This window comes from Cervus elaphus, chromosome 8, assembly GCF_910594005.1.
Source record: "Cervus elaphus chromosome 8, mCerEla1.1, whole genome shotgun sequence".
NCBI lineage: Eukaryota > Metazoa > Chordata > Mammalia > Artiodactyla > Cervidae > Cervus > Cervus elaphus.
In genome coordinates this window covers 47,910,532-47,937,931 of record NC_057822.1, presented here as the reverse complement: position 1 = coordinate 47,937,931, position 27,400 = coordinate 47,910,532, and the positions used below count along the sequence as shown (strand labels likewise).

Below are 27,400 nucleotides of genomic sequence, written 5' to 3'. Positions count from 1 at the left end.
AGCCCACCAGGCTTCTCTACCCATGGGATTCTCCAGGCAAGAATGCTGGAGTGGGCTGTCATGCCCCCATCCCGATCTTCCTGACCCAGGGACTGAACTGGGTCTCCTGCATTACAAGTGGGCTCTTTACCACCTCAGCCACAACATGTTCTGAGGACCAGTCAACATCCTATGTTTTCAGCTTGGTTTCCCCAGGACTGATGCAGGTTTATCCAAGGTGGGTGTTTTTACTATTTATGAAATAGTAAATCTAGTTTCTACCGAGGTAATTGCTACCTAAAATGAAATGCTTTTTTACATGACCCTTTCATCAGACATATGTGAGTCCTGCTTAAACAAGTATCAAAATAGTTCTCAAGCTAGGGAGATTTTGCACTCCAGGATACATGAGACAGTATCTGGAGGCATTTTTGGTTATCACAACTGGGGTGGGGGTGGTGTTGCCATCTACTGGATAGTCAGGGATACTGTACATCCTACAATGCCCGCAAAGTGACCCACACAATAGATGTGTCTGGCCCAAAATGTCAATAATGCCAAGGTTGAAAACCCAGCTGTAATTTCTGCTTTATCTAAGCTTGTAAGATTTAGGAAGCACTGAACACCAGAGGACCAAACAACTGAACCTATATGGCTCCAACTGTTTTTTTCAGTTCTTTATTAAAAACCAGTATTCTTTGGTTTTTCAACATTAAGTCCCCTTAATTGGAAAAAAAACCCCAGAGTTCAATACCATTAAAATGGCACAACCACAACAGTGTAGTGCAGTAATAATACAAAGTCAACTAAGATTAAAAACTGGTCTAAGACTTTGGATATAATAAGTTTTATTCATCTGGTGGTACTTGATGCTCACAGGGCACCATACAACAAACTTTTAAAAATACAATAAGAAAAAAATTGAACAGCCAGAGAGATCAATTCCATTAGAGGGCCCACAGGAAAATCAACAAAAGCCCACAGAAAAACCCACCCACTGTCCCCTCAGAACATTAATTTCTTCCTTTTTAAGTTTGGCTTTAAGAAACACCAAAGGAAAGTGCGAAAGAAAAAGTCTTTGTTAAAACTTCACATAGCGTCTTTCACATATGTATCTCACAAAATGCTTTCCTTATTCCAGAAGCATATAAAATAATTCAAACATTTGTGAGCGTCATTTGGTCCCAACTTTTACGATCACAGGCCTCAGTATTTGCCTCACCTCTCTGTCCTCAAGTTTTTGTATCAGTAAAAAACCACTTCCAATTGTCTTTGCTCCACACTGCCACTAAAAATCATAGACGTTTTACATAAACAGCAAGGGCCAAAGCAAATTGAACTTATGCAAGAACTTGAATATGTAACTAAATTTTCCAAAGACTGGTTTAAAAGCAAATTTTGGCTTTGAAATTTCATTGTATTCTTTAATTTTCACAATTAGTAATTACTGAAGGTCATTTGACATCGAGCATAAAAGAGAACAGCAAGATTTAAAGTTGCACTAGGGATACCGTTACAGTAACTTCTAAAAATAGATGAATTTGGAAATTTTGTACCGTTGACATTTGTCATGAAGTTATGTCACATAAGAAACTAGTTACTAATTCTGCCTGATCAGCTAATGCTCAATATCAATTTTGTACAAGTCAGCCAATTATAAGTTATTTCTCAAGGTTTAAGCCTCCAAAACAGGGAGCCCTAAGTATTAACAGTTCAATAAATTAACCTAATCTCAGGATATTGGTTTTCCTTACTGTGGCAGAGCCATTGTATATTTAGGCTGCTGCGGCAGCTCATTTCTCATCAGAATTCCCGTTAAGTACTATTACATAAGGAGATAAACCAAAATAGCTATGGGAAGATTAACAACTAAAAAAGTTTATACTTTATTATAAAAAAAGTACTCTATTAATGCTTGGTTCTTCTAGATTTGAATGGCATTTCAGTTTATGCTCAGCACCTATTGATCAATTATTATCTGATAATTGATTGATATTATCTGATACTTAAGCAAAACTAAGCAAACCTAGACATTTCAGCTGCTGCCATTGTGTAGTATTAGTACATAAGTAATCTGCAACGAGATGTTTCCCCTTTTCCATTACACTGTATTTCTTAAAGGCAAGAGGCAGGTCAGAAGCACCTCTGCATCCCTACAACCAACCACAATGGCTGACACACAGTAGGCGCCTAATAGGTAGTGGCTTGTGACATGACACGGGCAAAGATCTCCAAGACTGTCTTATTCTAACCAGCATGACTTAGAGGTAGCCGCACTCCCTACAGAGAGAAGTTTAAGCTCCTTTTCCCACATTCTAAACAGAACAAGAGTTGGATATGACTTGAATTACTTCCCTTAAGCAAATTCATAAGCATTTTGAGAAATCAAGAGATGAAAGGCGCTATGCAAGTGCAAAATAATATTAAAGACAGTTCAGCAAAGGTGCTATATTTTCTAAGGTGATGGAAGGGTTGTGCTAGTTTGAGGTTAACACCCCCAAAGCTACTCTTCCTAATGTCTTTATCAACAGAGCAATGGAATTTTGACAAAGATACCATCACTTTATATAGCTTGTATTCTACTAACTACTTTCTATAAACCAGGTGACAGAAAACGATATTAAGTCACTTATTCTACAGAAACCAGTACTTTATCAAAGTTCCGCATTTTACAAGTCATGTTCAAAAAACACACACGAGTTAGCATTTTGTACACAAATGTTTATTTCTCAATTAAACATTCCCTTTAAACACAAGGAATGAATTCTAAATCTTCATAAACATGAATTAAAAACGAAAGCCCTCCAGCATAGTGTGTGTCATCACTGTTCGTGGTCACTACTGGCGTTTACTGCTTAACATCAAAAACAAAGGTTATTTAAAAATCATGCTACTGGGTTTCTAGCTCTTCCTCTATGACCAGTTCTACGCTGATCTGCAATGTTTAAAAGTTTACATCACCAAATCAAAGCAAGTTTAATGTGTGAAACAGCTGTGCATTAAACACAAAATAAACAATAAAGTTACAAGATATAGTCAAGTTCGTAACGAATATAGGTGTTCTTATCATCGTTGTAGATTCTTGGGTAATGTGCTATGAGAGCATCCTGTGAACCGATGTAAATGGAGTTGTAAATTTTCCAATACACATCTCTGACTTTCCGGGCTGGGTGAAACAAACCCTAGAATAATTAAAAGGTTACATTATTTCAATAACTACATAACCTTAACACAACAAACAAACCATAAAGATGTGGTTCTAAACATCTCCCTTTGAGAGAGAAAAAAAAGATGTCAATTGCATAAAACTGCAGTGGCTAAGGACAAAAATCTAATCTTCTCTCCCCTCATAACTGTTTTCCCATATGGCACAAATATATCCTCCCTAAATGATAATTAGGGACAGTGAGTTAATTCAACTAAATTATTTTTTCAATGAGTACTGTTTAAAAAATCTTTAACCTACCTGTAAACAATACTGTAGCATTCTACATGGTCCAATAGCAACTCTCAGGCCCTCCAGGGCGCCCATAACTGCCTGAATTACATGGGGAGATGTCTCGAACACATTGGGCCATACATAGTTCAACAAGTGATTGAGCGAATCTTCGCAACCAAATCCATAAACCCCAAGTGACATGTGTTGCACCACTGCACTAGCAGTCTGTCTGTGTACAAGGTCCCTGTAATGGAGAGGGAAAAAAGCTTTCTATTAAGATGCAGTGTTAATTTCACAGAAAATACTTGCCTGCCCGTTAAGAAACTAAATCACAAATTCAATGCTTGGAATGGATGCAGAGTCATCCTTATATCTCATGTATCTGACATAGGATACCTCTAGAGTGACTAATGATTCTACTTGAGAACTTTTGCTTTAATGATTCAAATCTGCTCACTATGGCTCAAAAATAAGCTGTACTTTTCTTTCAGAGTAATATGAGCAAGAAGGCCCAGCACAATGTATATTTTTGCAAGCTACTAAAAATAAGAGGGGATACACGACTCTTAACATACGAATGATTAATATCTCATTTTAAACTCTGTAAATTTAAAATCTTTGAAAGTAATTCAATACTATATACAGTAGATAACTAAATTGAGATTAAATCCCTTCCCTTGTGGTTTTGTTTTTTTTTTTTCCTTGTGGTTTTTTAAAAAGATTCATTCAAGAATTCAATTTGGGGAAAAGGAAGAGAAGGACTAATAATTTTTTCAAACCCAGAAAAAAGAACTTTTATCACCTCCCATGTTTTGACTGACTTTATGACAAATCATTGACTTATTTATTCCACAATTTATTCAACTGAGTACAAGTATCAGATAAAGGTCTATGACAGGTATAAAAACAAGTTCAAACGTTTTACCCTCAAAGGCAGGAAGAGAACCTTAAAAGTATTTAAGAGGAAAAAAAACATCTTTTTCTCTTAAACCTTAAGAGAAAAAAAAAAACACCTGAACCTACTTAGTTACTAGCATCTCTTTATTTCTTATTTATTATAATAATCTATCAGGCACAGATTATAATGAAGCTGTATTCCTCCTTGGTAAATTTCCCAACTAAGTTTCTTGGTATTAGGACTCGACCAATCACCTCAAGCAATACTTTATCAGGGGTCACCATCTGAATAACTGCAGGCCTGCAGTGACAACAGTGTGGCTCTGGCAGGCTGTGTTCAGTAGTTAAAAGTGTCTCTGCTTCACCTGCCATAACAAAAAGCTAAAAAGATCAGGTCTCTTCGTTATATCAATAAGCTCATGCTCATCATCTTTTTAAAACAAAAGTTGACTGGAAATTTCCTGATGGTCCAGTTGCTAGGACTCAGTGCTTCCACTATTGGTGCCAGGGTTCAATCCCTGGTCAGCTAACTAAGATTTCACAAACCTCCTAACATGGCCAAAAAAGGGGGGGGGGTGTTTAAAACAAAGACGGGGCACACTTGGGGAAAAACTGGGGGAACCACTACAGTATGTATCTTTTTTCCCTTTGGCTGTGCAGGGAGAGTCTTTGTTGCTGCACAAGGGCTTTCTCTAGGGCAGAGAGCAGGGGTGACTTTCTTAATTGTGGTGACTTCTCTTGCTGCAGGGTACGGGCTTAGCAGTTGCAGGGTACGGGCTTAGTTGCCTCATGGCACTGGGATCTTCCCAGACCAGGGACTGAACCGATGTCCCCTGTATTGGCAGGTGGATTCTTAGCCACAGGGCCACCAGGAAAAGTCCTATATCATATACCTTATTTGGAGATAATAGTCACATTTATAGTTTCATAAAAATCCAGGCTAGTAGTCCCTTCTTTAACTACACCACAACAAGCAGGTCCTGTAATGATTACTTCATTAAGTTCTAAAATAAAAGAATTAACTATTTTCTTGTGCTTAGTTCAAGTCACTTACCTATCCATTAAAGCATCCTCAAGTAGTGGTGTTACAGCATAAATGTAGTCCTTTCCCATTTCACCAATATATTCAAACAAGAAGGAAAGTGATTTTAACACTCCATTTTGAACATTCAGTTCAGGAACTCTGTATTCATTCATTAAGGCAGGCAGCACTGTGAAGGGTGAACATGTTTCAGCAACAATAGCTATGGCCACAGTTGTACAAACTCTGTTCTGCCTTTCCTGAACTTTTAGGTTGTTGAGAAGTGTAGCCAATACATCATGAGGGCTGGAAAAAAATGTGTCAGCAAACTGTTAGTATACAAGTCAAAATTTTTTCAGAGGTTAAGAAAAATAATCAAAGGATGGGAACTCAGTAATTTTACGCTATGGCATTACTGTTTCTACTTAAGAACTTCATTTTAATTAAAATGTTCAATGAAAATATTCAAATAGATTCATTTTCAAATATAATTAGTTTTTAATAAATTTCCTGAAATAAAAAGAAATTTCATTACATGTTTAGTCTGAGTAATTCTTTGAGTAGTCAGAACGTGGTCTCCCATTCCATGACATACAAAAATCTGTTTTCCTTTCATCTTCCCACCCACACACCTTTACCACATTTATTCTCCTTCTTTAAGGATTTATCTTACCACAAAGTTAAAGGGACACAGGAACTAAAAGGCTATATTAGCACAGCTGTTCACTGCAAACTGCTTGACTTTCAGCACAAATGAAAACATACTACAGCTCTACCAAAAGAGGGGTGGGGGAGACTCTAATTATATAATCAACTTTTGTTATGTTTGAGAATATCTTGTTATTCTGCCATATGTACATGAAATATCTCATTTTCTACAATGTCTGTTCTAGTTCGGTTCTGGTGGAGTGAAAGCAAATAACTACAGATTATCTAACAAAATAGCTATAATTTTTAGTTGTCCGTGGATTAATTCTAGAAAAATATTTTCAAAACACATGAAGTATTAACATGAGAAGTAAACTATGTTAACTGTTTTAGCAATATCCAAAAAGAACTGGCCTTAATATTTTAAACAATAACCAAAAAGAATCAACAAAGTCCAAAATCCCTCTGAAATGTTTCCCTCTCTGAAAACACTGAAGTGTTATTAAATGAAATTTTATACCCTTGTTTGAAATCAACTGAAGATGAAAGAAAACATTTCAAAAACTGAAGGTCAGTAGTTAGTCTATTTTAACTGCATTACTCATACCTTACCTTGAAAGAGCTTACAGAAACATCTTTTAACACTAAATCAGTCTACTATAAAGTAAAAAAAAAACTACATAGACGTAAATAATACTCACCCAATGGCCTTTGCAATATAACCAAATGTGTTGACTGTGGCTCTACGAATAGCTTTTTTGTGAGCTTTTAAGAGCTCTAAAAGCTCAAAGCAAATCCTCATCCATTCTCTTGCAGACACATATTCAGCTCCCCTAGTTTTAAAAATAAAAGTTAATTTGTTTGTGACAGTAAGTTTTAAAAGGTAAATTTACAAATTCAGTTCTCAAAACATGATTACCAACTCATTTTAAGCCTTATATAAGTTATTACTGTTCAGAAGAGATGGATTATTTTTAAATAAAAGCAAAATTTAAAAATATACTGCTACTCCCTCATTATCAAACTGAAATTTCACTGAAAATATTAGCCTGACTATATTAGCAAATTTGCAAAGTGAATAAAAATGTGAAAACCAATACTACTTATAAAAATATTTAGGTAATCTGCTTACCTATCAGCAATACGCCCAACAAGATCAATACAATTCTCCTGTACTTTTTCATGCCTATTCTTTAAGATGGGGGTGAGTCTAGGCAGCAGATCTTTAATTGGTGGGGTCATCTTATGCATACCTATTTAACAAAAGTCAACACACTATCAATTAACATGTAAACTGCAAGCTTTGCTCATTTTATCTTTTACTTAACAATGTAATATATGTGACCAGGCATAAATACAAACTTACAGCTGCCTATGGAAAGAAAAAGTCCCAGATTCTGACCAAACGCAGAATTTTTAACTTTTCATTAACAACTTCTGATTATGTATAAAAATGAAAGAAATTAGTGAAGTGATTTAAAGAATGATGGATACTCAACAACAAAAAAATTCCATTTAGTTCTGAAATGTATTTGTACACTGACATTTAAATATGGGGACAGCTTATGTTCCGGCCATACACAACAATATAAGCCAGAGGGAGACATGTAAATTAAAGCAAAATTTTCCAGAAAGGGCCCCCTTACCCTTTAACTGCAAAACAAACAGATCTCCAGTCTCCCTGCAATGCAGGGCATACTTGGATGGTATTTACACCTATGAAGAGAGAAAAAAGGAGGCAGCTGGCAGGGGCTCTTGTTCTAACTAGAACTGCTTGCTCTGATTCTCTCTCCATTGCTTTTCCCATGTTTCTCTGACCAACAATATGGTTTATAATTCCCTGCAAACCAGAGCCCCACAAGTGGCCAAGTAACTGATTTTTAGCAAATATCTCCAAATATAGAGGACAGGGCTCAACTGCGATTTATATGTAAATGCAATGGTTCAAAGACCTCCTATATTGCATAAAAACCCCTTACTAAAATGAGAAAAATAGTGGCTTATTTCAACCTCCTGATAAGATTATTTCTGCCCCTCTAAACTCTGCACAAGTCTGCAATAGTTCTATTCAATTACAATGAAACATAAAACACAAGACCATATTTACTGCTCCATCATTAAGACCTTTAAAGAATAAAAGCTTTATTCTCCACACCCAAAAGAATTTACTTGTTTTAACTTTGGGTAAAAAGCTGAAAGGGCAGTTTAAAAGAATTGGATTTAAATAACGAGATTATTTGATCGATTCACTTTTCTCCCTCGTTATCATTCCTCGAACTTAATGGCAAGCAGGAAAACCTACCATAACCATTTTATTCAAGTTGAGTAAATATACCATATTTAGTCTTAAAATTTCAGAGTTCTCTCCACCCACCACTGCCCTCCTACATATTCCAGGTGAGACACTGTATTTTTAGGGCCCTCTTACCCCATGACTTCAAAGTTTTTGAGTTGTGACTATTCTCGCTCCTCTCTTTCAGGTCCTAAAACTTGCCCTCTTTTCTCTTTTAAAGTAAAATATAAATAGGTTTTGGGAGGTAAGATTCTTGTGACATCCCAACTTAACTATATTTTTTAGTAGTTAAAAAACTGTAACAGATATCATCACTCAACTCCTAAATAGGATTCTGTATTTTACTTTCAAAAAATCCAAAGAAGTTTTAAAAAGCAAAAAACAAAAAATTCTTCGATAACCAACGAATACCATACCTATTACATTTACAATGGCCTTCAGTGCTCCAAGAATGCTGCCTAAGACTTCAGGGTACTCTTCACCCAAATACTCATACAAAACAACACCCAAATGTCCCATCAATTTTTCCTGTTAAAAAAAAAAAAGATGAAATGTTACTGTTTATGCTATTTCTTTTGGTGAATAATTAAGAATCTGATATAAAAGTTTACCTCTTGACAAGTCTTCATGACAACAGCTGTTCGAGAGATCAAGTCAGCTGCCTGCTGCCTAACTTTTGCTGATTTGTTATTTAAACGCCACAAAACTGTACCACAGATCTGAGGCAAGTAAGGTTTGACTCGTTTGCCGAGAGCATTGACCACTGTACCAAAGCCGTTCAACATTACTGAGTCCTTATAAAGTAAAATTAAAAAAAAAAAAGGCCAAGTTAAATTTAAAAACTATATTCAATGTGAACAAGAATTCAGTTTGTGACAAAACAGTTAAAATATACTAATATTCAGCTTCCAAAAATCCATTCTAAAAATGTGATGCAGAAGCACATTTCTTTGTAGTTAACTGCATACACATGGGCATTTAAAACTTTTAATTACTCTTTAGTGATAATATTTGCTTGAAACTCCTTTTTACAAATATGAGAGCCAATGGCAACTTGCCATAGTAATTAGTATCATTACCTCTGTAGTCTGTTCTTGGAAAGCATAAAGAATGCCATCAATCAGTTGTTCCTCAAGCTTATGATCAATATCGGCTGCTCCCAAGTTGCCCATGATTTTCTCGATGGTCTCCATCACCATCTTTCTGTACTGCTCCGCCTCGTCCTTCAGATCATCCACGATCCTGGATATAATCTCTGCTGCACCGACTTTGTTTGCCAACTCCACAGTAGTATCAACTAACTAAAAACGAGGAGGGAAAAATTAATTTACTGCTTTTCCAAGGAAATACAGAGACATCATGAAGATGGAATATTCTAAGGATACTATTTAGCTACTCAGTGTGCCGAAAACAGCTGGCTCCTACTATTAAAACTTTAGACGGGACCGTCCCTGGTGGTACAGTGGGTAAGAATCTGCCTGCCAATGCAGAGGGCATGGCCAGGGAAGATCCCACATGCCCAGACCAACTAAGCCTGTGCACATAATTATTGAGCCCACACTTTGGAGTCCATGTGCTGCAACTACTGAAGCCCAAGAACCCATGAGCCAGAGCTCCACAACAAGAGAAGCCACCAGAATGAGAAGCCCATGCCCCGCAACAAAAAGGAGCCCCCTGCTCACTACAACTAGACAAAGTCCAAGAGCAGCAACAAAGATCCAGCACAACCAAAACCACTTTTTTTTAAATAATAAAACTTTAAGAAAAAGGTGGCCAAAAAAATTAAGTATGAGTCTATGTCAAGGGGATTAAGGTTAAGATTATATTCATGCTTCATTTAAGCCAGATTAAGTAGTTCATTTACTAGATAAAAATGTCAATTCATAGTTGGCTATTTATTCTAGAATGCAAACTCAAAATGAAAATTGACTTGCTGACTAAAATCCATCCTCTTTCACAATCAAGCAAACAATCTATGAGATCCTCAAGGCAAAGTATGATTTATGTAATATGTAATCAAACTAATGGATTAATTGAAAGAATTTCTGAAAATGTTCAACAATAAAAACTTACCTGTCGGTAATTTCTTCTATCCAAAGCCATTCTATGTTGCCAAAAGTGTTTAAAAAAGGGAGGAAGGATCTCTGTTTTAATGTAGTTTGCTTCTACACCATCTGTTCCACAACACTGCTTTACCACCTAAAATGTTCAAAAAAATAATAATAATAGCAGCACACACAGTCCTGGTCTAAAATATATTTTTTAATGATATAGAATTCTCTTTCAACAATGAAACATATCCAATTTAGATTAATAAATATGGAACAATCTGGAACAAGTACCTTTAGCACAATTTTCTTCATTTCTTCATCAGGAGACTGGAATTCTCGAATAAGAATTAACATCACTTCTCTAGTATAGTAGTTGGCATATTCTGCATCCATGAGAGGAATAAGATACCCAATAGCCTTTAAGAAAGCGGCAAGACCCTATTTTAAAATAAAAAATATATATATACTTAGTAAATTAGATTTAGGTAACTTGAACTTCAATGAGTACAAATAAAAAACACAACCAAACTGGTGAATTTACCTTTCCTCTGTGTTGGCGGATACCCTTCCATAGAGGCTTTAACACAGAATCAAAAGATTCGATACCATAAGGGGTTGCTGCTTCAGCCAAGGCAGCAATGGCCAAAGCGCTAATGGTCCGAACTTTCTGCTGCTCATCCACAAGACCTATAGAAAGCCAAACACAGGTTTCAACTAAGCAACATTGCCTAATTTTAACTCAGATAGTACTACTGAGATCCCGGCAATACATCTAACCACTTAGTCAAACTGCAGAATCTGTTCACACTGGACAAAGTTAGGCAAAAACCAGGATGAACTACAGCCTATTAGCAGCTATTACAAATCATAAACTATATGGTGTTTATGTAGGTCACCTTCCACTTCTCTCTTCAAAAATCAGTAGCCCAAATTTCAGGAAACCTATCTGAAAACAAAAGTTATCCTACAACTTACCATGTTCAATGATTTCAACTAAACTTCTGAGATGCGGCAAGATGGCACAGCCCATGAGAATAGCTATCTGCTGTACAATCTTTATACCAGTATGTCTCGCTTGCCAGGACTTCTTGCTTTTGCACACAGCTTTTAAGAAAGGCAATAATGAAGGAATGCCCAGAGCAGAGGCTACAACAGCAAAAGCTCGAGCTGTTGTGTTACGGACATACTCATCCATGTTGTCTATATCAGGTCTCATGGTAGAGATCATAGTAGCCAGTCCAGCAGCCTGAAAGTTCAAGAAAAAATGATAATAATGAGTTGATAACATTAACCTTCAATCATTTTGTTCTAAAATTGAATAATCCTATCAACAAGTATAAAACTTTCTTTTCCAGAAACATAAATACCTTTGCCAAATTAGAAATAATCTCTCTGCCTTCCACTCGAGCGTAGTAATCTTCATCAATCAACAATGGCTCAATGACCACTAGGATCTGAAAAAGAGAAGGAGCTACATTTTCACACCAGTTACTGGTGCAATGCTCATGTAACAGAGTACATATAAAGAAAATTTTAATTTCCAGGAATGTGTTAATTAAGGGACAAATTAAGAATTTTAATCACACAACTTTAAACCCAACATAAAAATCAGTATTTGGGAGAAATGGTAATACAAAAATTATTAAATACAACATACACACACCCCCCTATCTGCATTTTACAATTCTAAGCCATAATTACCATCAGCAAAAAGATGGTTCTTAGTACTAAATGGCTAATGATACAGGAACATACATTTTCACATCCTAATATCAATAAAAGCAAATTAAAAATATGAGTACTATGAACCCATTATACAGGATGGCCAAAAGTTACATCTATTTATACACGTATTTGTATATGTACCTACATGCAAATAAAAAGGTCTGAGGGCATGTAAATGAAACAATGGTTAACTGAGTATTCTTTAAAAGGAGCTGAAGTTTCCTTTTTTTATTGTAAATGTATAGCATCAGTTGTTACTTTTAAGAATTTTTACATTTCACAAATACATCTATTGATAAGTTGGTAAAAAAAAATTATGAATTCTTTTTATATCAAAATATATCAAGTCATTAGAAACACAACTGAAGAACAAACCTTGTGTACATATGGTCGAACTAAGTCATCAAGTTTGTATAATATTCTATCAATAACTTTCACAAGTAAATGGCGCTCTTGATCCTCAAGTGTAGGTGACATCAGCAGAGGAAGAATCTGATTAAACAAAGGACCAGCTCCAAATTCACGAGCTTTATCAGTAATCTGACGCAATGCAGCCTGGAAGAAAGAGTAAAAGGTAGGTTTCTGGATTACAAGCATTTTGAATGGGAGCAAAATAATTACTCCATGGTTTTCTGTAACTGAATATTTTAGTGTAAACTTCACGGATATTTTACGTACAGAAGTATGTGTTCATTCCCATCAAAATTACTCTGAAGTTTGAACTCCTGTGATAAAGGCTTAATCAATGTTTTCAGATAATTCTAACAGGGTAACTGAATGCTAGAGAAGGTGTGGAGAAAAGGGAACCTTCCTACACTACTGGTGGGCATGCACGCTGGTGTAGCCATTGTGAAATCAGTATGGAGGCTCCTCAGAAAACTAAAAATAGAATTATCATAGGATCCGGCATCCCACTCCTGGGCATACATCCAGACAAAACTCCAATTCAAACAGATACACACACCACCTATGTGCACAGCAGCTCTGGTCACAGTAGCCAGGCTGTGGAAACCACCCGAATGCTCACTGAGAGAGAAATGGACAGATATGATGCATGTTTACAACAGAACACTACTCATCCATAACAAGAACAAAACAACGTCATCTGCAACAACATGGGGGCAACTAAGGATTACTACTGAAGTAAGTCAGAAAGAGAAAGACAAATACCACACAATATCACTTAAAGGTGGAATCTAAAATATAACACAAACGAACCTATCAACAAAACAGACACAACAAACAGACTTGTGGTTAGGGGGTGGGTGGGATGGACTGAGTCTGGGGTTGGTAGAATGCAAACCATTACATTTAGAAAGGATAGAAAACAAGGTCCTAGTGTATAGCACAGGGAACTGTACTCAATACCCTGTGATAAACCGTAATGGAAAAGAACACTAAAAAAGAATATATATACGAATATAGCTGAGTCACTTTGCTGTGCAGCAGAGATTAGCACAAAACTGTAAATCAACTATACCGTCACTAAAAAAAAATGAAAAAATATAAGAAAAAAAGGGTAATTTAATAGAAAGAGTCACATCAGTATAAGGTAAAACTCCTAAAGTTCTCCTAAAGGACCATTTTCAAACCACATATGATACTAATTTCCCACATAACTCTACTAATTCTCTTATCTTCGGCATGTTTCAAAGGCTTAGAGGATAAAATGGAGAATCTCTAAGATTATAATGAACATGATGATTTAACAAACTGGTACTTACCTTTCTCATAGGAGGTGTTCCATTCTTAATTTTTAAAAGCAACTTCATTATTTTTCTCTCTTTTTGCTCTTCTGGACTAAGAGTTGATTCATCGACATCAACCTAACAGTAAAAAGTAAAAAATTTAAAGGTTAGTGGAGATGTGATAACTTGTAACTGCTAAATGAAAAGTTAGTATTTTATATCTGTTATTATCACTTACCAAAAGTTTATCAAAGTACTGAATATCATCAGGTTTTAAAAACGGAAGATTTCCAGATGGTTGGTCATTAACATTTTTCATAGTTCTATCTTCCGTTTGCATGTGGAAACCTGTCATACCACCCAAAGGTGTTGGAGTTGCGGTCAGCTTTCGAGCTGGAGTTCGAATAGGAACATATCCAGCTGGAGGAGGAAGTACCTAATACAATTAAAAGACAGTTTAGGACTTTCTTAGCTTTATATAGTAAATGATAACAAAAATGAATAATATGTGCACGTAAGAAGCTTTTTGCTTAGACAGAAGAATTAACATCAATTAACATAAATCTCATTTTTCTATTTTAATTGTATGTTTAAAATATATAGCAAGTATTACTCTTTCTCATCAAATTTAAATTTAGATTAAGTGTATTAAAAGTGTGGGGAAATGAGATACATGAAGCAGGCTTACAAAATTCTCATCACTTTCAAACATTAGTCTATATAACATATTGGTGAACCAGTATCATATAAATGCAAATAAGCTCACAAAGTACACAGAATGCATAAAAGATTAATAAAAAATTTAAAATTAATTAATGGAAATCTCTGCGCTACAAAAGCAAATCTCTTTTAAGACTGTACAAAAATGAGTAATTGCATAAAAATCCAAAATGTTGAGCAAAGAGCAAAGCCCTATAAACACACACCATTTGACTAAAATAAAAAAATTCACTCAATATTCACAAGGGAGGATTTTCCCCTTGTACTTATAAAGAAATCAATGAGTGAAATTGAGACACACACTCAGGCAGTCAACAGGAGGCTGGAGAGTGACTATACCCACAGTATTACATGGAAATTTGTGGTGATTTACTCGCTAGGTCGTGTCCGACTCTGTGACCCCATGGACTGTACTGCATGCACCAGGATTCCTCTGTCCATGGGATTTTCCAGGCAAGAACACTGGAGTGGGTTGCCATTTCCTTCTCCAGGGGACCTTCCCCATCCAAGATTACAAAAAGTTATGAAGAAGTTAATTCATGCATACTTAAAAAAAAATACTCTAGTACAAACCTAATGAGGAGAGAGGGGAAAATACATAAAACTGTTAAAAAGCAATAGACACTGGCAGAAAAGGCCCAGTAAAGACCATCAAATTACTTAGGTTCCAGCCCTGATTATAACACATCAGTTATATGACCACGTTTAGACCATCAAAAGGTCCTTGAGTCAGAGGTACCTAACAAAATTTTATACTTCAAGTTGCTATGGTAAAGCAAGAACATTCTTTGTGTTCACTGGCAATCCATGAACTAAATACGCAGGATCTTGTGAGACATCAAGTAAAATAACCATGATCTAATGTGGAAATGAAACACACTTGGAAATATCTAAAGAATGAAACAAAGTAGTAAATTTGGGCAAGACCAATGCAAACTCGACCAGTTAATATTTTCAAAGAATATTTAAAACAAAAACCAGGCAATTCCCTGATGGTCCAATGGTTAGGACTTGTCACTTTCACTGCCGGGATCAATCCTCAGCCCCAGAATGACTGGGAATTGATATCCTACAAGCCTCATGGTGCACCTCTCCCCCGCAAATCCACATTCTAAAAACCAGATTCGTGTTGTTATTACCTTATATCCTTCTGGGAACATAGCATCTAATTCTTCATCAGACAATGGGCGATTTCTCTCATCAATTTCGCGCTCCCACCGCCAAGCCTGAAGCTGCTCAGGAGTCATACTCATTATGTGACCTACCAAAAAAGCAAGTATCTGTAATAATCTATATAGCGCAAGATTTTTATCATTACATAGGTCCTTGGGATTGGATATTTAAGACAGTTAAGATAAATTCTAACATTCATTTTTATATTATAAACTCAAGACTTCCTTTTATGTCCTGTTATTCTTGCTAAAAATAGGCATTAATAACACACAGAAAACCACAAACAAAAAGTTCAAAACACTAACAGGAAAAAAAAATTATTTCCAATGATAAAGTGTCTACCTGGAGTAGGGGTGGCCATGTTCATGGCTGGTGTGCCGATTGGCGTCTTCCCAGGGGTCAGAACAGGTGTGCTCCCACCCATCTGGCTAGCTGGCGTCTCATCCCAACGTGACTTTCTTTTACTGGCTCCGGGAGTTGGCGTTTCACCAATGGAATCTCCACCTCGATCCGTTCGAGGAGTTTCAGCCCAGCCACTTCCATGCCCAGGAGTATCTTTAAAGAAAAAGAGTGAATAAGCCTAAAATTTTAACCACTGTCAAAAAATGACTATTCTCAAAGAGTTAACAAACTCAAACTGATGAAGTTCAGAAACAAGAAAAGGAAACAGGAGCAAAGAATTTTTTTAATCACTCATAATACCACAACCCAGAAATAGCCACTTTGTGTATCTTGAGCCATTTTTCATTTTTCCAGAGTGAGGTTACTCTGCATGTGCAATTTTATACTGCTTCTCTTATCCATTACAGTACTGTTTTTGCGGGAGGAGGAGGAGGGGGTATGTGGTTTGCGGAATCTCAAGTCCCTGACTAGGGATTGAACCCAGGCCCCTGCAGGGAAAGCACTGAGTCCTAATCACCGGACTACAGAGAATTCCCTACATTATGTGTTAAAGCACTCTGCCCTATCATTAAACATTCTTCATAAGTTTTTAATATAGCAGATATACTATTAAATCTTAACTTTCAAAAACTATTCTCACAGCTTCAGAGAATTCATACAAACAACAAGATTTAGGCAAATTTACACAGACAAAAAGTAGATGAGAGGTTACCAGACGCTGGGATGAGAAAGAATGGCGAGTTATTGTTTAATGGGTTCAGCTTTTATTTGCAATGAGAAAGTTCTAGAAATGATAGTGATAATGGCTGCACAACACATGAATGTACTTAATGCTACTAAATCATACCCTTAAAATGAGTAAAATAGCAAACTTGACATATGTACAATAACGATGATATTACATGACAATAATTGATGTTATTATACTACAATAGAGTATAGATTATGGCCTATAAACTTCATGTTCTCCTAATGTTCTTCCTGGGAAGCCCTGATGGCTCAGGCTCAGCAGTAAAGAATCCACCTGTAATGCAGGAGACGCAGGTTCGATCCCTGGTTCAGGAAGATCCCCTGCAGGTGACAACCCACTCCAGTATTCTTGTCTGGGAAATCCCATGGACAGAGAAGCCTGGCAGGGCTACAGTCCATGGAGTCACAAAAGAGTGGGACACAATTTAGCGACTAAGCAACAAGAAATGTTCCTCCTAAAATAAATCTTAAACCTCTTTAAGAAGGGAAAAGATTTACACATATAATCTGCTCAGTTCTTAAACTGTCCCGAAAACATCTGGTTATTTATCTGTCTATCCAGGACCAGAAGAACTGAGTTTCACCCACAGACATACCACTCATCAAATCAGCCTTTTACCCAAACACATGCCCAGATTCCACTAGAAGTACCTCTTTCTGTTTTGGGGGTCTCATCCCATCTGTTTTTACGAGCACTGGAAGTTGCGCCTCCATGGCCTGGTGTTGCATGGCCTGGTGTATCGCCTCGTCCAGGAGTAGCAGCTCCCGCAGGTGTGTGACTAGGGGTAGGATCCCATATTTTTGAGCCTGGAGTTGCTCCAGGAGTTTCGCTTCCCTTTGCACGACCTGGTGTTTCATCCCATCTTAAGGAAGGGGTATGTCCAGGGGTCTTAACAGAGTAAAACATTTTTATTTCAGACATCCACATGAAAGTAACTAGAAAACTTAAAAAAAAATTAAATGTTTCAATTCATGATTAAGAGAGTAGATTATCCTTCTGCTTAAAAGATACCTACTTTCTAAGCAAACATGTTTATGACTAAAAACAATTTAAAGATTTAATTTAAAGCAATGAAAAAAGCCCTAGCTTAAAAAAACAACATATTTTGGGTAATAATCTTGTTATGCCACTAATGGCTCTGTTAACTTTGAGAAAACATTAAAGTTTCTCTGTTGAGATCTCAAAAACTTTCAGTTCTAATGATATACACCTCTCAAATCTGGGGCTTAGAAACTTAAGCACCAAATTTCCCACTAAGAATATTTTTGTATTTTTGTTCAATTTTATGTGTTTAATTATTTTAAGCATGTTTTGAATCACTTGAGTAATTGTAACTTGATACTGCCACATAATTTCAAATCCTTGAAATGAGGTTATATTTATAATCATCTTTATATTACTCTCAAGATTAATGAAAACAAAAAATTAGAAGCTGACTTAATCAAAAGTTCCATGGTAGTTCAAATAAAGACAAGTAGTGAGTGATATACGGCATCAGACAGTGTGATAGCAAAATAACCTGCACAATGCAGACACTATCATATCAAAAATGGTAGGTCATCAGTGGAAACAAAATTTGTATTTAAATAATTCTATAAGTTTTGTAGTATATTTTTACATATTTCTTTTAAAGTTGGATGCTCCACCCAGAGTTCTATTTAGCTTTATGTTTGCAAATAAGAATCAGTTGTTTTTTTCTTTCAAAAGATTCTATATATTAATCAGGGTTGAGAAATTCTTAATTAGGTGAGTAAAGCATATAAACAGTTGGACCATAAAGAAGGCTAAGCACCGAAGAATTAATGCTTTCAAATTGTGGTGCTGGAGAAGACTCTTGAGAGTCCCTTGGACTGCAAGGAGATCAAACCAGTTAATCCTAAAGGAAATCAACCCTGAATATTCATTGGAAGGACTGATGCTGAAGCTCTAATCCTTTGGTAACCTGATGTCAAGAGCTGACTCACTGGAAAAGACCCTGATGCTGGCTGGGAAAGGAGGAGGGAAGGAGAAGGGAGCAACAGATGATGAGATGGTTAGATGACATTACCACCTCAATGGACATGAATCTGAGCAAACTTCAGGAGATAGCGAAGGACAGGGAAGCCTGGCGAGCTGAAGTCCATGGGGTCGTGAAGGGTCAGGCTCAACTTAGTGACTGGACAACACTGAACAGTAACAAGGCACATAAACTGTTAAAAAAAAAAATATTTTTGGCAACTGCTCTTCCTGCTCAATCAGGTAGGAAAAAATTCTTCCTACTATCCACTGTAATTCCTACAGACATGATTAGAATGGAATTGTGTTAAATGAGAAGCATGAAAGAAAATATGGTCTGAATCTCTAAAGTTTTTATAAAACAGACATCAACTCTTGGGTTATCTTTTCTGTTAAAGAGATACAAGGTAAGTTCTTTTTCTCAGTTTTAAAAATGTACACTGAATGCCAACCACAGAATTTAACTTAGTAATAATATTTCTCTGCAGAATCAAGTCCTCTCATGTATCAGCAAGCAAATGGGAAGTCCTCAAGATCTACCTGAAACGAAATTGTTTGGAAATTATGTGTTAGGTTTAGAACTCAGTTATGAGTTTGGAAAAACACTGCCATGGCCTGACATGCTTTTCCTCATTTGTAAATAAATCTGCAGTAGCCTATACTAGAGTGGACAGTGACTTAGACTAGGGTAGTGGGGACAGAGATCATGTAAAGTGGCTAGATCCTGAATATATTTAAAAGTGGGGCCAACAATTTATTTTGGATAGGATGTCAGATTAGAGAATAACAGGAATATACGATGACCCTGAAGGGTTTGGTTTGAGCCAATATACATGGGAGCAGGATGGAAAGAGTGAATAGGGAAAATCAATTTTATTTTAGAAATACTGATTTTGAGATGCCTATCAAATACACACCAAGGTAAATGTGTTGGGTCTGAGGAACAGAGAAGTAAGGATGGATTTATAAATTTAGAAGTTGTCTTACAAAGACAATATGTAAAGACAGGAGCGAGATCCTAGGAGTTAATTTAGACTGAAAACAGATCTCAGGATTGAGCATTAGAGTACACTAAATTTAAGGAAGCTGAGGATGATACAGCAAACAAGACTAAAAAGTAGTAGCCACTAACAGGAGTATTAGGAAAATCAAGAAAAACTGAAACCCAGAAGCTAGGGGAAAAAAGGGTATCAAAGAATGTCTACTGATACGCTGAGTAGTCTGAAGATTGAGACCTGACTTGGATTTAGCAATGGGGAAGTCACCTTGACAAAATACAATCTGTTAGAGGGGGTGCAAGCTAAAGCACAGAGTGTCAAGTATAGATAAATGACTCACTCAAAGCATTTAGTAGTAACAAGAGAAAGAAATGGGATGGTAGCTGGAAGGGGATATGAGGATCAAGAGATGATTTCTTGCAATTTTTTTGTTTTTTTAAAAGATAACGATCAGGAAAATGTGTTTGTTGATGATAATAACCTAGAGTACAGAGAAAAAAACTGATATTATATGAGAGTCCTTGAGTAATAAGAGATGGGAAACGGTACATAAACAGACCGGTTAAGCTGTATATAGTCAATCTGTACCAACAGTCCATATTATAAGAGATGGAAAAGCAGAGTAGATGAGAACATATACAGGCATACCAATAGGTTTCACAGTGGGAACATTTATACTTTTGTCTTTTTAACCATTCCTATTTGGGGTGGGAAAGAAACAGAAAGCAAAGTCACAAACTAAAAAGCAGCAGCTGAGCAGGTACAGGCTTCACAGAACATAAGGAAGTCATCTGAAGGGAAGGGGAACAGAGCCACTGCTTGATGATCAGTGTTTGTCTGAAGTGATGAGAAAGTTTCGGAATATAAATCATGGTGGTTCTCATGCAAATAAATCTTGGTGGTTCTTGTACAACATTTTAAGAGTAATCAATATCATTAAATTGTACACTTAAAAATGGTTAAAATGGCAAATTGTTATTTTACCACCAAAAAAAAGTTTCTAGGAAAATAAATTGACAAAGAAAATGCAGTAGTAGTGTATATCTGACAGCTGTGGTCAGACTTAAAATCATCCACCCAGAAAATGAAGAGGGCTGCTATGTTATACTCAACCTCCATATAATGTGACATACTTCCATATCTGTATTTAATATTTCAAAACAAACATCCCTTTACTCCAAGTTTTAAACAGAACTGTTTCCCCCAGAAGTCATGCTGAAGCCCTTATCCTTGCTATAACTGTACTTGGAGACTGAACCTTGGGTGAGGTAATTAGGTTAAATGAGGTCACAAGGTTGGGCCCTAACCTGACAGGACTGGTGTCGTTACAGGCAGAGGACAGACACCAGAGCTCCCTTGCTCTTTCCATGTGTGCAAAGGCCACATGAGGACACAGCAAGAAGGCAGACATCTGCAAGTCAGGAGGAGAGCTCTTACGAGGCACTAACCCTACTGGCACCTTGATCTTCAAGCCTCCAGACATGTGAGAAAATAAATGCCTCTTGTTTCAAAGTCTGAGGTTATCTTATTAAGTCAACCAAAGCAGATCAATATATTCCATGAGAGAAATAAATTAAAAATAGTAACAATAAAAAATAAAAGGAAATTACCTCTGCTTGATCCCAACTTGATAGCTTTTTTGGAGTGGCACCAGGAGTCTGATCAGCTGTTTGATCCCAACGTCGTTTCCGTTTTGAGGGAGGCTGGGATGCTGCTGCTCCATTGACGACTTTTAGTTCTCCAGCTTTAGCTTTTTCTGCTAGCTGTTGCCTAATTTCTCTCTGAAAAATACACAAACAGTGAGCATCTTTAAAACACTTTCAATATATTTTCATACCATTAGTAGAATTATTTCTACATAACACCATTTTATTCTTCACTCATTCTCCTTTCTATGCTACTGGTATTTCCATTCCTTATTTTCCCTTTCTTTCCTGTATTTTGAAGCTTTATAGTCTTTCTACGTAATAGATGAGCAAATATGGAACGTATTACATAGACAGCACTGCTTTATATATAGCTAATGAAGTAAAATCTTCAGTCAATGGCAGCAAACCAAAGTGTTTCCACTGAAAAATACTTCAAAAAAAAAAAGAAAAATGCTTCAAGTAAAACTCATAAAAATAGCAATTAAGACTATGTAATGAGTTGGGAAAGTGATAAATTTTCAAAATGTTATTGTAATTATAACTACAAAAGTATTATATATAATATAGTCACAACAAATATACATTTAATTTACCCTATGATTTTAAAGTGGAGTTCTATAACCCCACTAGATATATGGAGTTCCACGACCTCCAAATCTAATATATATTCATAATAAAGTTATGAAGACAAAGTATTAAAACAGAGCAATCTCTGCAGGCCAGCAGGAACTCATCAGAACATTCAAACTGAATTTCCACACATATTCAAACTGAATTTTGTGGAAGAGTAACAGGCTTTTCAAAAAATGATTTCACTATTTGACTTTTCCCTTACACAGTGACTTCAGGGACACACCATTAATAGCCCCCACAGATACGTCCACTATAAAATATATATGTATACACATATATATACAATATGTAGCATGTGTGTATATATATGGCCAAGGGGCCAGGCACTAGAAAAGGACAGTACAAACATATGAAAAGTTCAATTTGGGAGGTGGCAGAATTCTGGATAAGGTTCTTTCTCAGCTTTTTATTAACAGTAACAGAAATAATAAAGTAAGCAGTATTTGCACAGCAAATAAAAAAGGAAATATAAAAGTCTCTCAATCTCAGCTTCCTTTACACTCTTTCAACACCACGAAAATAAAAAGCAGGTTTACAGACCTCTTCTTTAGTTAAATGCTGTTCTCGCATTACATCCATGTAAGTCCTAGCATTCATTTTGGGATCAGGGGTCTTCCCTCCTGCAGAAAAGAACAGCAACAGGACAAGAGTACAATAAATAAAAGATAATTAGGTTCAACGGATTTATCTGCCCTGCTCTAATATTACATTATTCCATAATCATTTAATTTATTTTTTGATGAAAAACTTTAATAATTATACATCTTACTTTTTATTGAGTTTGCTGATCAATTTAACCTGTTTGAACACAAACATATCTACAGCAGTTTAAAACAAAGATTTTAATGCATATAAAAACAAAATGACAGCACAGTTTAGTGTCTTCAGAAGTGATGGGTTCCTGGGTTGCTAATCCGGAATACGTACACTTTCGTGCCTTTGTCTCCATCAGCAGTTCTGACTTCAAGCAGCAGAATAGAAGCCTAGAAAATTATCTCTTTACCATTAGTAACACTTTGGAAAGATATTTATATTCAAAACATTACCTGTTGCAAGCTGTTAAAATCCTGACTACAAGTAACTATGACTAGATAAGTTCTTCATACAATGTTCTAATACAGTTATAGTTTAGAAAATCTGACTTTTTAAAAATATACCTCTAATCTCATTCTGATGTCATGTTACTAAAAAGGGCTTCATGGGCTTTCCATGTTTTGTTGACCCAGAAACATATTTTTATCTTCTTAGAAAGTATAAATAACTGGAAACATATTACTTGAAATATATTACTTCTACCAGTTATTATGATGCATATAGAAAAAAAGTGGTGTACAAAGAGATGTGTTAGTCTCTTGGTTAAAGTTTCAGTATTTGCTTTTCAAACTTCGAAATATCTTAAAGAAGCCCAAACAAAATAATACAAGATTCACAGAGGCACACGATGTTTTAGAAATGTGATAATTAGCTATACAAGTAGTATAGCATCATAATTTAGGAAAATATAATAAAATTCTAAGACATTTCCTATGCTGAAGATCATGCCCAATTGATAGTGTCATTCTTTCTGACACTAGCTCTGATAAGACTTCCTTTGGAATACTTTTTCACCATAATCTAGAGAGGATGTGTTGAACTGCACCCTTAAGAATGCAGACAGGACTGGCATATAGCAGTACTGCTGTAGGAAAGAAATTAAGGACAGTTAGTATGGGCCTGTGAATTCTGACATACATGTTTAAATCAATTACAATTATGCAAGTAAAAAAAGAATATCCCTACTAATTCATGCAGGCTGAAAGCCTAATTTATAAACCTGCAGCAGAATCTAATTTTAAGAAACAGGCACCTAATTTTGACTTTGAAACTCACTCACCTGAGGAAAGCATCCATCAGGCTCACTATGCCCCTTGTGCTGACCTGCACACTAAAATCAGCAAAACAGACTCCAACTATTAAAAATATCAAAGTCTTTGTATACATACTTCTGTTTTAACTTTAAGTTTGCTTAGAGCAAAGTAGGTGCATTTATTAAACTATATTTAGAGCAATATGGGGGGAGCTCTAATGTGGAAACAGTTTCTCAAAAGTAACAATCCTAAAAATCTAGATTTGGGATGAAAACTTTCAATAATTTGAAAGTATCTTGAGCAGAAAAACACATTTGTTCAAAGTAAAGAAAGCGTACCCAAAACAAAAGTAAAAGAAAAACCTTTAACCCTTTGCGTTTCTATGGCATTGGCTCATTAGTTTCTTGTCCTTCTACCTGGAAAGAAAACTGGCATTATAAAGATGAAGAATATGGCATCTGTGACTTCAACCAAATCTACACAAATCTATAGTAAGGGGGATTTTAAAAAAGAAAAGCAAATTCATAAGCATGCCAAAAAAAATCAAAGGGCTAAAGACAACTTAACACAAATAAATTTCTGAATACTTATAGAAAAGTGGGAAAGAATTACCATCTGCAAAAGGATCAAGACGCTCAGGGGAAATTATCATGGTCCGCCTGTGCTTTTTGTATTCATCTTCCCGATCTGCAATCTTTGGAGGTCGGTGCTCAGCAAACGGATCATACTGAAAAGAGGTATGTCTCACTTAATATTCACTTATTAAATAACCAAACAGAAAATCACAAACAAAAGTCAGAACATTATAAAACATAAAAATGTTTCATAAATGCCTACTAATATTCTTTATCATTACTCACATTAATGCTACTGTGAGAGAGTAAGGTATATGAGAAATTTCCATAGTTCAATCCCCTTCATCCAATGATCACCTTTGTAACATAACTATTTCTAATTTTCTCAAATCAACTCTCCTCAAAACATTAATTTGACTCCTAAAATAAATGAGTTTCCCTGGGAGTTGTGACATTCAGTTTTCTTTAACTGAATAAACTCTGGTTTCATTTTTTTTTTAAGTTACCTGTTCTGTTGACTGTGGTATATCGTTAAGCAATGCCACAGGGGCATGATATCCTGGCTTCTTCTGACCAAGCAAACTTGTAGATGATGAGTAGTCATCGTCATCCTGCAATGGAATGTCCCCAAAAAACCAAACAGAAATGTTAGAACTTAGAAACTAGAAAGTACATAGAGATTCAATATGAAATCAAAATACAGTATGATGAAACGGGTTTTCTGTTCAACTCAAAAAACTACTTAAAAAATTAAATTTAGTTTTCTATGCTCTTAAAAAGATTAAATAAAGACTGCTTTCTGTGGAAGTGTATTAAAATAAGTTATACATGGACTAGAAAAATGTGAGCATTTCATTTTTCTCAGTGGGCATGATTAAATTTGTTTTTCAGATTTGGAAACTACAAACAGCTTCTTTAGAATTCTCCAGTTTCCTGGTCTAACTCTTCTTTAAAAAACATGGTTTAACCACAGAAAAAAGTAAAATGTAATTAATTTTAAACGTATTTCCCTCATAGTATTACTATGTTTCGACAGAATAATGTTATATTATTATTTTACTAATGTAAGAAGTGCCACAACAAGCAGATCTCAAGAAGATCTTAACGCGTCATTGATTTTATTTAGAACTGAAAAAACGATTTCCCGCTCAGCTTCTGGAACACAGAGCCATTATTGCCTCTTACCATTAAGGTATGATATGCAAAGAGGCCTGACTGACTTCTACAAATTTTGCTTTGGCACTTTGCTAACTATAAAATAAAATATGGCTTGAATTTCATAAAAACAACAAGTTTCACAATCTATATACACAGGTTACTGAATCACACAAAAATGATAAGCTACTTCACCAAATTTGGATATTTGGGATGGTCTGACAAGATATAAGCTCTGTGGAATATATGAAAACACTTTAAGAGATGTGTTTCAAAATGAGAGGTAGTCATCCTTCAGAGTAACTAAAACAGGCTGAAAAAAGCCCATTAATGTCAGTACCAAGAAACAGTTCATTCATATTAAGATACCAAGGGAGGAAAAAAACCAGTACCAATCAAAAATCAGAGGTCACAAGCCATTTAAAATGAAATCACTTCTTACAGGGCTCCTCCAGATAGAGCTCAGTAGGTTACTTTTACAATGGTTAATGATTTCCAGGTGCTTTGCTGAATAAACTAGTTTTAAAATAAGAGTCAGAACTGAGCACTTCCAGAAGTCTCAGAAGAGAAAGACACCTTCAACAGTTTATCCTCCCAAATAAAAGATTTCTCAATCTCCAAAATGTCTTGCAAGATTAAATCAGATGACTCAAACAGAAGATTCCTTTATATTTCTTGCTCTCCAACAAAAAAATGCTTGGACTCTTTGTATACTATGAAACTTACATCTTCAAGTTCAGTTGCAGCAATTGATGTCACGTATCCAGCAAACCTGCTGTCACTTCCACCGTAAATTTCCTGGTCATAATAACCCGTAGAATCAAGGCCCACTCCTTGAGCTTCATCAAGAGCTGCCTTCTTGCCTTGAATTTCTCGGATCTGTGCTTCAATATCTGTAAGAAAATACATATTTTCTTAATCTCGTTTTCCAAACAGGACTCAACATAATATATTTCTCTACTGGGTATTATCAAAATAACCATAAAAAGTATTGATTTTTAATAAATTTAAAATATCTCCACCTCAACAGAAGGTACTTATGCACACAAAAGAAATCCTATTTCATCAACTACAAGTTACTCTTACCTTAAAAACAGCTTGCCAAGGTTTATTAAACTACCGTGATATTCTAACCTCTCCCAACTGAAAAAAACCCTGGTGATGTTGATTAGGGAGCTAGAACAACGCTTAAGATCATATAAACACTACCAGAGGTAAAAACAGTACTGTAGAGAGTGGGTCTCAAACCCAAATGTACAACAAATCGTCTATGGGTTCTGATTTTGTTAGAATGCAGAAGGCCTAGATCAGACCCAAGTTTCTGCATTCCTAACAAGTTCAGAGGTAAAAACCTAAACATCTTCAAGAGTAAAACAACAAAGGATAAAATCTAAATTCTTAAGCATGTAATACAGAGCCCTACATTTTGGCTGCAACTACCATCATATTAGATTTATAATTTAGAGTCCGAGCTTTAGAATAAAAATGTATGCCTTAAAGGCTCTTTACCTACTAATTAATACACTGATCTATGTATCTCAGTTTCCTACAACAGAGAGTTTCATTTTAAGGATTAAATGACATAATGAGCATGAAACACTTAAGCATTCAATGAGTCCCCCAAGCACTGTGTCTATCCATAGGTCTGACATTCAGAAGATGCACATATGGTGAATGAAGTATCAACTCTTCTTAACTGCTTTGCTAATTTTTAACTCTTCATCATCTTATAATCTAACTTCATATCTCAACCAATTATCT

General features: G+C 35.8%; 1 protein-coding gene across 5 annotated transcripts in view; it reads right to left on the bottom strand.

The window, feature by feature from the left end:
• Positions 1 to 810: 810 nt before the first annotated feature.
• The window catches only part of SF3B1 (splicing factor 3b subunit 1), a 36,491-nt gene continuing 9,901 nt past the window's right edge, over positions 811 to 27,400 (bottom strand). The window contains exons 2-25 of one of the 5 annotated variants that reach the window (XM_043910496.1): positions 26,366 to 26,532; positions 24,991 to 25,095; positions 24,522 to 24,636; positions 22,603 to 22,682; positions 21,391 to 21,561; positions 17,438 to 17,675; positions 15,977 to 16,189; positions 15,601 to 15,722; positions 13,980 to 14,177; positions 13,778 to 13,879; positions 12,429 to 12,608; positions 11,696 to 11,782; positions 11,304 to 11,574; positions 10,870 to 11,015; positions 10,620 to 10,766; positions 10,351 to 10,476; positions 9,357 to 9,578; positions 8,889 to 9,071; positions 8,694 to 8,805; positions 7,117 to 7,237; positions 6,686 to 6,817; positions 5,370 to 5,642; positions 3,446 to 3,662; positions 811 to 3,161 (exon numbers count right to left, since the gene is read on the bottom strand). In XM_043910496.1, coding sequence (XP_043766431.1) covers positions 3,003 to 3,161; positions 3,446 to 3,662; positions 5,370 to 5,642; positions 6,686 to 6,817; positions 7,117 to 7,237; positions 8,694 to 8,805; positions 8,889 to 9,071; positions 9,357 to 9,578; positions 10,351 to 10,476; positions 10,620 to 10,766; positions 10,870 to 11,015; positions 11,304 to 11,574; positions 11,696 to 11,782; positions 12,429 to 12,608; positions 13,778 to 13,879; positions 13,980 to 14,177; positions 15,601 to 15,722; positions 15,977 to 16,189; positions 17,438 to 17,675; positions 21,391 to 21,561; positions 22,603 to 22,682; positions 24,522 to 24,636; positions 24,991 to 25,095; positions 26,366 to 26,532 — 3,887 coding nt within the window. In that variant the 3' untranslated portion in view covers positions 811 to 3,002. Of the gene's footprint in view, positions 3,162 to 3,445; positions 3,663 to 5,369; positions 5,643 to 6,685; positions 6,818 to 7,116; positions 7,238 to 7,630; positions 7,701 to 8,693; positions 8,806 to 8,888; positions 9,072 to 9,356; positions 9,579 to 10,350; positions 10,477 to 10,619; positions 10,767 to 10,869; positions 11,016 to 11,303; positions 11,575 to 11,695; positions 11,783 to 12,428; positions 12,609 to 13,777; positions 13,880 to 13,979; positions 14,178 to 15,600; positions 15,723 to 15,976; positions 16,190 to 17,437; positions 17,676 to 21,390; positions 21,562 to 22,602; positions 22,683 to 22,889; positions 23,046 to 24,521; positions 24,637 to 24,990; positions 25,096 to 26,365; positions 26,533 to 27,400 lie in introns of those variants that run through there. The other 4 variants (XM_043910497.1, XR_006342435.1, XR_006342436.1 and 1 more) reach the window with 4 other exon arrangements.